The 10260-nt window shown below is 36.6% G+C and overlaps 1 protein-coding gene across 3 annotated transcripts in view; it reads right to left on the bottom strand.

Annotated features, from left to right (window-relative positions):
* Positions 1 to 231: 231 nt before the first annotated feature.
* Positions 232 to 10260, bottom strand: part of E2F3 (E2F transcription factor 3) — a 56629-nt gene continuing 46600 nt past the window's right edge. For 2 of the 3 annotated variants that reach the window (XM_024217565.3, XM_024217583.3), the window contains exons 3-7: positions 8900 to 9119; positions 8123 to 8281; positions 5097 to 5211; positions 3318 to 3456; positions 232 to 2499 (exon numbers count right to left, since the gene is read on the bottom strand). In XM_024217565.3, coding sequence (XP_024073333.1) covers positions 2234 to 2499; positions 3318 to 3456; positions 5097 to 5211; positions 8123 to 8281; positions 8900 to 9119 — 899 coding nt within the window. In that variant the 3' untranslated portion in view covers positions 232 to 2233. The remainder of the gene's footprint in view (positions 2500 to 3317; positions 3457 to 5096; positions 5212 to 8122; positions 8282 to 8899; positions 9120 to 10260) is intronic. The other variant, XM_024217574.3, reaches the window with a different exon arrangement.

Below are 10260 nucleotides of genomic sequence, written 5' to 3'. Positions count from 1 at the left end.
AACCTGGCTGATTAAAAAGCAATTCTACATAAACAGAAGAAGTTTCTCTCACTAAATAAAAAAGAGAAAAAAAAGCAACAGTAACATCTGTACCTGATGAAGGACCTCTTTAAGATGAATGATATTGATCTAAAAGTACCAAGAGTAACAAGAATTTAAACAATATTCAAAAATAAACACCTGCATACAAATCTAAACTCTTTAAAAAATCATTTTTTATTGATTCATTACCATACAAAATTTATTCAAATTACATCAATTTAAAGTGGTAAGATCACAGCTAGAGAACAGGTCACTCTTTAATAAATCTATTTACAAAACTCATAAAAGCGCTTTTTTTTTTTAAAACATTATTTTACAGGGTTTCTTTTTTTCTCAACTAGCATACAATGCAAAGCTAATTTAGATTAGTATTTTGCCCACAGACATTGGGACAAGTGTTTAATTTATACAAAACAGTATAACAAAAAGGACAATAATATAATCTATTAGTCTCAATTTTATCCTTCCCACAAAGTGCCCCCTTGTCTCTCAGAAAATGTCATGCTTACTCAACTTTTACTTTCCTCTTCCACAAGACTAAAATTTAAATACTGCAATTTTATTTACAGATCCACATCATTTAACAAAAAACCTCTTAAAAAATTACAAACAAGCTAGAAAATATTCTGGCAGTGTTTACAAATTAATTCCTATTGTACAAATCTGCTAGGTAACTAAAGTGTGAGTACAGAACATATATCAACTTAAATATAACCACTTAATGAACTATGCACACATTTGTACATATAAACACACACTTAACACTGTTTAACAGTTCTTAATGTGTTGCACTTTATACATTGTTATAGTCTAAAGCTCAGTCATATAGTTCTTATTCTAGTACTTTTACTTTTAGTCATTTCATATGTGAGCTTTTATAGCAGCAACTCAATGGTACCAGAAAACCTGCTTACATCATATGCAAACTACAATACAAAATAGTACTAATTTACTATGTGTGTCAGATAATCACGACAGTAATACAAACAAAAAAAAGATTATATGGGGCATCATCTACACCAACATTTAGCCCATAAAGTGGCAACATTTTAAACAAAAACAGAAGGTATATTTAAGACTTATTAGAATTCCTCTCACTTTCAAAAAATAAATATTGGTGCTTTACTATACTACCAGAGAGTTTCAAAAAATAAACATAATTCAGTTAATGTGGTACTTACAGTTATGTAGTTCTTGCTTTGGGGAAAAAAGCTCTGTGTTGCTGGCGAGGAGAATTATAAAAGCTGGAAGCAGAGGCAACTTACCCACTGATATAAATATGGGATACTGAACAAACAAAGCTTAGTATAAATTATTTTCCATAGAGAGAAAAACCACAGTGCATATCTAGTAGGCACTTAACACAAAGCCCCACTTAGTACCACAAAAATTTATGTACCAGGTCTAGTGTGCACACTGGGGGCAGTAAAATTGAACTGTGCATCTTTGTTCCATTTTAAAAAAAGAAACACTTTCACACACATGTAAGCATTTTAAAAATCTGTGGTTACTATGAGAAGTGGCAGAACTTTATCCTTCGCCCATATTTGTAATATACACTAAATTTAAAGTTTATTTTTTATTAAAAACGTATAAGGACATTAGTATCTGACCTCATACTGAGACACATACATTGCTCAAACTGAGCATTATGAGAGCAATTTAAACATTCCCAGGAAGAGTTGAAGAAACCCATTTCACACTCTTGCATTACTTCCTATTTACATTTACTGCAGGTACAATCCATGTTGTGAGACTCAGAAGACATGCGTTTTCCATAGAAGGCACAGCTTGAAATTCAATTTTAAAAATTGCTATTTGTTACTAAACCAGTTCATTGAGCCCTTCTCCACAAGCCCACTGTACACAGTAAGCAGAGATTTGGGAGGTGGGGTGGGGGGTGAGAGAGGAACCTTTTATGATCACCTGCCTGCATGATGTGCCACTTGCTGATGCACAAGGCCCTGGAGCCTAGGGTCAAACAAGGCTTTGTTGCAAGAGCCTACAGTTGTGTTCATACTATTCTAGGAAGTATTTCATTAAAATGTCAGCATTGTTCAGGAGTCTGGTTGACTCTGTAATGCTACACTTGGGAGTAGGAAGGAGGGAGGGGACAACACAGAATCACAGCAGGAGTTCTGGTTCCATTTAAAAAAAATGGTTTATATGGAAAATAATTAACAAAATATAATCAGCTGTATATAAATTCATCCACCAATGAGGGAAGCTTTTCTAAATCATAAGCATCAAAAAGATCACTGATGCCCTCTTCTTCCCCAAGGCTCAGCAGGTAATCTTCCTGAAGCAGAGGAGGCAGCAAGTTCACAAACGGCCCTTCGAAATTGGAGGGAATTTGGTCCTCTGTTTGCTGCAAAAGGTTGGTTGGAGAAGCCAATGGAGAGAGGTTTGCCATGTTTACCGAGCAGTCCCCTTGTCCTGAGTTACCAGAAGCCAGATCTGTAAGATGTGAAAATAAAAGATAATTTATCCTATTTGAAATATTATGCATGGATGAGATAAAGTTACTAAATGATGCAAAGAGCGTTTTTCACCATGTCATTTAAACACAAAGCAAATAAAAGGTGGCCCTCTTTTTCTGTTATGTCCACCTGATTATACAAAATAAACATGTCAGAAAAAAATATCACTAAGTCCAGTAACAACCCGATCACAGCAGTTTAAGATTCACTAAACAATTTACCAAAATCATGCTGCAGAAAGTGGTATCTGTCAGCAATTATTTATAATTAAATTAAATTAAAAACACTAATTCTTCAATAGGACCCAATAAGTAAGATTATTATTAATGTATGAAAGTCTTAGCAGGCCACACAGAATGACTCAGACTATTTCAAAGTTAAGTACCTTTAAGGCTCGCTAAATAAATATAAAATGTCATCAATGTCTGACATTGGTTATCTGCAGATGACAATAAGTGAATTTAAAATTCTGCCTCCAATTATGAGAAACATTATGTTTGTTTGCTGCCTTTTGTTGTATGTCAGCAAGTTATAAGAAATTAAATATATTTTCAATGTTATATATATTTATGATACACTTAGGACATATAGTTTCATACCACATGTAAATACCAAACCCGATGATAAGCAAATGACAAACAGGGGAAATACATTTTCTAATATGAAGTCTAGAAACCTTACATCTTTCTGGCTTAGACAAAAAACCCAACCAAAAAAAACCAGGCACCTGTACAGATTACTTCTTTTAGTTAAACTTTCAAGACCTTGTGCATCATAACAGAAAGAGAATTTTACCTTTGGAAATTGTTTTTGAGATATTTCCGTTGTGGTCCTGATTGTTTGTTTTAATAGGACTGAGGCTGTCATTCTCTTCTGGACATAGATAAACCTCAATAGGTCCTTCGGTACTAGATAAATGGATCAGCGCATTCTGCTAACAGAAAAGATTTCAAATTTCAGCAAAGTTCTATGGTAACAAGCACTATAATAGTGACCTTTTTTTCCACCACAGAAGGTCATTTGATATGGTATGTTTTGGTTGCCACTGTTTGAGTTCTGGTATAATGATCAGAGGCATTACAAATTCCACATTGATCCCCATGTTTACATTTCACCTTATTTTTGTAACATGTGAAAGGTTTTGCTGGCAAAGCTCTTAGTTAGGAAGAGAGCATTTAAGGCTACCCACCTCTTTGTAACAAAATTAGGGCATGTCTACGCTTCAAATTTAAATCGTCTCAAGTTAGATCAACCTACAGCCAATGCAGTCATTAAATTGGCTCTTTAGGTCCACACTACATTCCTTCGGTAGGTGGTGCACGTCTTCACCAGGAATGCTTGCACCGACTTAAGTGGGGAATTGTGGAGCACAGACAGCCTGAGCCATCAACCCTCGGGCAGCGCTCCGGCCATCAGCCCCTGGGCAGCAACAGGCAATGTAAACAACTCAGTGTCTACACAGACACCGCATCGTCCTAACTATATCAACTCAAATGCTACACCTCTCGGAGAGGTGGAGTTATTAGGTCGGTGTAGTGGGTAACTTATATTGGCGGGAAGGACATTTTAGTGTAGACACATACAGAGTTCGGTTGATGTAAGCCGCCCTATATCGACCTAACTCTGTAGTGTAGACCAGGCCTTAGAAGTTCACCGATTTCTGTGTTATGTTATAGTGAGGTACATATAAAGGGGATTGGACTCTTAATACTTTGTCACAATAGTTATAACCTGTTGCACTTTAAATCTCATCCTATCATAAAGCAAGTCACAGAATAGCATATTATGGTTTGATTTATTTAAAAGGTTTCTGACTTAAGGGCATGGCAGAGATGCCTTTTCACACGTTAAAAAAAGTTTTTCAGCTTGTATTTCATCTGCATATTGATCTATTCCCTTGCTCCTCTTCACAAAGCAAATGCTACTGTCTTATACCAGACTCATTCTGTAGGAACCTTCTTCTGAGATTAAAATTCCCACCTCATCTTGAGAAGTTAGTATTTTTCTCTTTCATTACATCAGTCTAGGATATTCTTTTTTTGTGAAAATGTACCTAGTCAGTCACCCTTCCTATTATGATGAAAAACACAAATATTAACTCCACAATCGAAAAAGAATCACTTCCCTCAAGCAAGTGGAGCTTGTCAAAGCTGCAGTTCATTATTAGCAATCTAAGGGGCATTAGCACATTCAGAATCATGCACTTCGACATTCTTCTTTTAAAGTTACCTACTACACTATTTGACAAAAGTTCCTCGTGCTAATCATGTTTTGCATTCAAAAGTAGCATGAATTAATTGAAGAGGGAGCTGGACTTGAGAGTATGAGAATCAAAGGATACAACTGCAAGAGTGCAGGAGAGGAGAAGAAATATAAAACATTAGTATCTGAGTTATGTAAATGGCAGTTTCTGATTATATAGTTCTCGTTGATTTTGACAATGTCCCCAAAGTGCTCAAGACATATCAACATCATCCAACTTAAGACAGATGCCACAGGCAAGCACAGACACACATCCTCCATTTGTAGTTAAAAAATTAAATTATGCAACAAGAGACGCTACGGTGCTCTTACCTCCACTGGGTCAGGCACTTCAAGTCTGGTTTCTGGAGGTGCTTTCACAACTATAACGGTTTGGTCTTTAAGGCCATTAATTTTTCGAATATCTTGATATGTAACATAAGCTAATGTAATCAGTGTTAAGGAGTCCTTCCAATCAAAGATGCAGCATATTCACATTAAAAGAAAAAAAATGTTTCTGCAAAAAAAATTGATTCTACAAGCTTTGTTCCCAGTTAATCTTCATATTGGTCCTCCTCACCCCTATTTTAATTTCAGTACAGTATTCTCCCCGACACTGGAAACCATTCTTTGTAGCCACTAACCTTCAGGCAAATAAGGACCAGTTGAGATTCTAAGCAAAGCATGTCAATACTGTGCCTTGATCAAACAGCTGGGCCACTATTCAGTGACAAAAGATATTTTCACTTGCATCTGGGTGCTGCTGTTTCCAGCTCGGGGGGTGTGTGTGTGTGTGTGTGTGTGTGTGTGTACACAGAAAATGTCAACATACTTGCAAACTAATTACATAGAATTGGGAACGTCAAAAGAAATTTAAGATAATTTGCAAACACAGACACATGCATTCTCTCCCCTTCCACTCCTCCCCCGCCCCCAATAATTTTAAATGTAACATTCAATCACCCATACTGTAATTTCAGTAAATTTTTAAATTTAATTTTGTTGGTAATTATTTCTCAAGGAGTGGCATCTATCATTTTCTTTTATTACTGTGACAATATATCCTGTGTTTTTATATCCTGGGTTTTCCAGGCAATCATCCAGGTTGATAGAAGTTGTAATAAAGTGATGCACATCATTTTGTGTGTTCCCAGGTTCCCATAAAAATGCTTAGAGCAATCTCATCTAATGCCCCTTTGGAAAGGAGGAAAGTAAAAAAGAAATAACTTAACAACTGATTTTACTTTTTTTTAATTTAGTGCATAAAGAAGTGTCATATTTAAGCACTGGGAAATGATGTTCGCTGTTTATATATAGAACATTACAGTGGTCAACATTAATACATTTTGCTAAGTCACCACACTGTGGTAATCTCAGTATTACTCATTGCTCAGTATAGGAAATAACTACTGTCAGCATACAAGTGTTTCAGGGTCTTCATTTTTGCCTGTGAAGCATCTACCACACTCTTTGTACTGCAGAAGTGAAGACTTATGATGACAGTTACTACTGTGTGTTAATTTTTGGTAGATCTGAACTTTAAATTATGACCACAGTGCAGCACAGCAGAACAGTACTAATTGCCCCAACTCCATACCACCAATGTATCGCAAAACTAACTTGGACTGAACACCTGTAGAAGTGAGATGGTAGCTCAGCCATCATGCTCATTCAAATCCTTTGCCTCTCTACTGAGATTTCCAGGAAAGGCAAAGTGCATAGTGGTTTTGTATCAGATGCAAATTTAAATGAAAGCACCAAATCAACTTTCTTTCACAATAGATTTGGATTGGAATTGAACTGGCATCCTACAGGTGAAAGGCTATATATCACATTAACCAATTTTCTAAGCCATCTAGTCCCTCTTAATGCTTTCAAGAAGACCTGAAAATTCCCTTACAGTTTGGTCAGTTGACAAGCAGGAATGCAATTCCCTTTGTTGGAGAAACAAAAACAACTAAGGCTGGTCTTATTCCAATAAGCCCAAGGTAATAATATCACTAAATTACTCTCCAATTCTACTGCCATCACTACAGGAGTATATAACCCATGCAGCCTGGTCTTGAACAGTGTCCAGATACCACCTCACACAAAAAATAAATATAAAAACAAACCAGTCTGTTCTCTGAGAATAAGAGCAAAAAGAGAAAAGCTAATAAAACAAGCTTCTCAGCTACAGTAGCAGACAGTAACAGTAATTCTTCGTCAGTCTGCACCGTGGTAGGCAACAGATTTTACTGAGACAAAGACAGGATCAACCCTGTGTTTAGCGTTTCTGTGCTTTCACATCAGTATCCACTGGAAGGAACTATGAATTTACTTTACAGCAGCACTGCTATTTTATATCATGGTACATTTCCTGGCTTATAAATTCACTGATCAAATACATTCAAATGTGGATGTTTCCACAGTGGTCATGATTAAAAAATCAACATTGACACAGTACACGTTACAGTCTTTTTTTAAGGATAGGAAATAGTGCAGTTTTTCATATTTCACTGAAATCAAATGTTGACTTTTGAAAAAATCAACTACAGTATGTAATAAAGATCTTTATCATATATCAATGGGTGACATGTCCAGTAAAAGCCACGATACCTTTTAGGATTAACCTGTCCTTCTCAGCCATATGAATACTGGAAAATATATTAATCTTCTGCAACTCACCATTGTTACTAAAATTAGTAACTTATATTTAAAAATATATCTAGCTTGGGTTTTTATCACCATAGTATCTAGGAAGCATTTATTCCCATAGTATCTAGAGGTTAGGAAACAATAAGGTAAGTTGCAAACAAAGGCAGATTCAGCCTTTGCCTTACTAGAGTTCAACTGCTTGTATTTGGTTTTTTTGTAATCTTTATATACATATTAATGTATTTGCATATATTAAGCAATAAATATATGCATATATACAAGATCTAGGTAGTAATATAAAAATACATACACAAAAAAATGTAGCTTATGTTTGCAAAAAGTGGGTTTTGATCTGGGTTCAGAATTGTAAAACAAGCGCACAATGTTTTAAAAGACACCCTTGAACTTAATGTTTTGTCTTCACTGCACTGTAATGAAACTGCAGAACTCTTGGTCCTACTACTTTATCTAAAGATGGATATTTTGGGACCTCTTCATACATCAACATTTCTTATATGCTCCAGAAATGTTAAATGTTTAATTTTATAATTGATGTAAGTGCTTTCTTAGCTACATCTGCATTAAATCACAGAAAACGGTTACCTTTTGGAATTAATTTTCAGTGGTGTGTGTCACTTATCTCTATTTTGTAGAGTCTTCCTAACTCTTACTCTAGCAGCAGGGAGGTTAACCACATTTGGAAATGATGGCATAAAGGATATCTCTGATTCTCTGAATCCTCTGTTAGCAACTTGAGGTCCAGGGTGCAACTTTGGATCAATTCATCCAGTTTCTTCTCTTCCTGACTGAGTTCAGTCACCTCCTTTGACAGGCCTTGACACTGTGCCAGCGTGCCCCCATCATCAGATAGACTGCAGCCCCTACAAATCCAAAGAAGGCAGGGTCTTTGTAATCATTATTACAACTCAAAACTACACTGTAGGAGGAGGGGAGCAAGGAAAAAAGAGGTGCGTCTTTAAGTTACAAGCCTTGATTACTGCAGCCTTCATCCCCTAAAGCAGCTTAAAGGATGCCAATATAAACCAAGCTTCTCAGAGAAGGCACCTTGTATTGTGGCACCATTTAATACAAGAATTTCTTACGAGAGGCCTATCAGATAGTAAAAAGCTATCTTAAGTAACAGGTTTCAGAGTGGTAACCGTGTTATTCTGTATCAGCAAAAACAACGAGGCTTCCTTGTGGCACCTTAGAGACTAACAAATGTATTAGGGCATAAGCTTTCGGGGGCTAAAACCCATCTGATGAAGTGGGTTTTAGCCCACGAAAGCTTATGCCCAAATACATTTGTTAGTCTCTAAGGTGCCAAAAGGACTCCTCGTTGTTTTTATCTTAAGTAAATAACATTAAAAGGCTTTTCTATTTTTGGAAAGTCTGTTGGACGATTGCTGGGAGCAGGAGTGTGAGGCTGGAAGCAGAGACGGGAAACACTGCCACTTTATAACAGTGCAATCAGCTGGAGAAGGATGGTGAATACTCACATCCACTGAATGTTGTTTTTGGATTTCTTCTTAATGAGATGGATGCCTTCCAGTACATTGGTGATATCATAAATCCTCCGTTTCTGCACCTTGAGGACCTCTGCTGCTCTGTTCAAATCCACGACCCCATCTGGGGACTGGCTCAGCAGCTGAATGAACTTCTTCGTGAGAAGACCAAGTGATGTATCATACCGAGTCTTTTCTGAAGGAGATTTTGGAGCTTGGAAGAAAAATGAATATAAAAAAGGAAGGAAGAGGAAAGAAACGAGTTTGTTAGCTGCTGTTCATATCAGTTTTCCCATTTCAGTTTTGAAATGGGCATTTGAAGCAACAAAATGTTTTGCAGAAACTACCTACATTCGCATTAGCACAAACCCTACCATTGGATATTTATATGGTTTCATAGTGCATCTCTCTAAAGAACAAGGCACATGGACTCAATTTAAAAAAACTACACCCGTGTACTTCCCATTAGCTTAATGGATAATGCATAATGAAAGTTTAAGACTATGCAAAGTATGGCAACATAATTTTTTTAACAATATTTCGGTATACTTTTGTCTTGGCAGCAACACCAACTACCTACCCTTTATCAGGCTGCTAGCCAGTTTTCTTCATGGGTTGATTGTCCCTCTTTTAAGGTAACAGATAACTTAAGGGTTTCACAGGCAATTAACCATAACTTTGGTGTTCTTCAGTAGGTGTACCAAATGACAGTTTCCTTAATTTACAGACGATTCACATGAATCAATGAGATTTACACCAAATTTACAGACAGTTAATAATCATGCATCCAAGGCTATATATTATTTCTCCTTAACCTTATAATAACTCCTTAAAACCAGTAAAGTACAGAGTTTTCCCCCAATTTGCCCTCACTACCCTCACAATGATATGAAAGTAGTGAGGGAAAACTAGGGAAGAGTGCTGTACTTTACTGGTCTTAAACCATGAATCAGCAACTAACTGACTCTCACTGGAAAGTGAGAGGGACATATTTTCTATATGCCCAGAAAATTAATTGACAAGTTTTCCAGTGGCACACAATCGTAACTGCAAAACAAATCTATATTTGTACAGGCACATAACTAAGTGTTTTTTCCATGAACAAATGGTGGCATCTATTCATTTCACAGATGCGTTTTCAGAGGCCAGTTTAAATAATAATAAGGTGTTACTAACCTTCCGTAACTGTTGTTCTTGGAGATGTGTTGCTCATGGCCATTCCAAAGTAGGTGTGTGCTCACCCTGAACACCACTGCCAGAAAGTTTTTCCCTCAGTGGTATCTGTCAGGTCAGCTTTTGATGCCCTCTGGGGTCATGCGCTCATAGCACCAGTATAAAGGTGCCCGTTGATCTGT

Source organism: Terrapene carolina, unplaced genomic scaffold (assembly GCF_002925995.2).
Source record: "Terrapene carolina triunguis isolate 2854851 unplaced genomic scaffold, T_m_triunguis-2.0 Scaffold58, whole genome shotgun sequence".
NCBI lineage: Eukaryota > Metazoa > Chordata > Testudines > Emydidae > Terrapene > Terrapene triunguis.
Note: the sequence above shows the minus strand (reverse complement) of the source record. Positions and strands in the feature narration are given on the sequence as shown.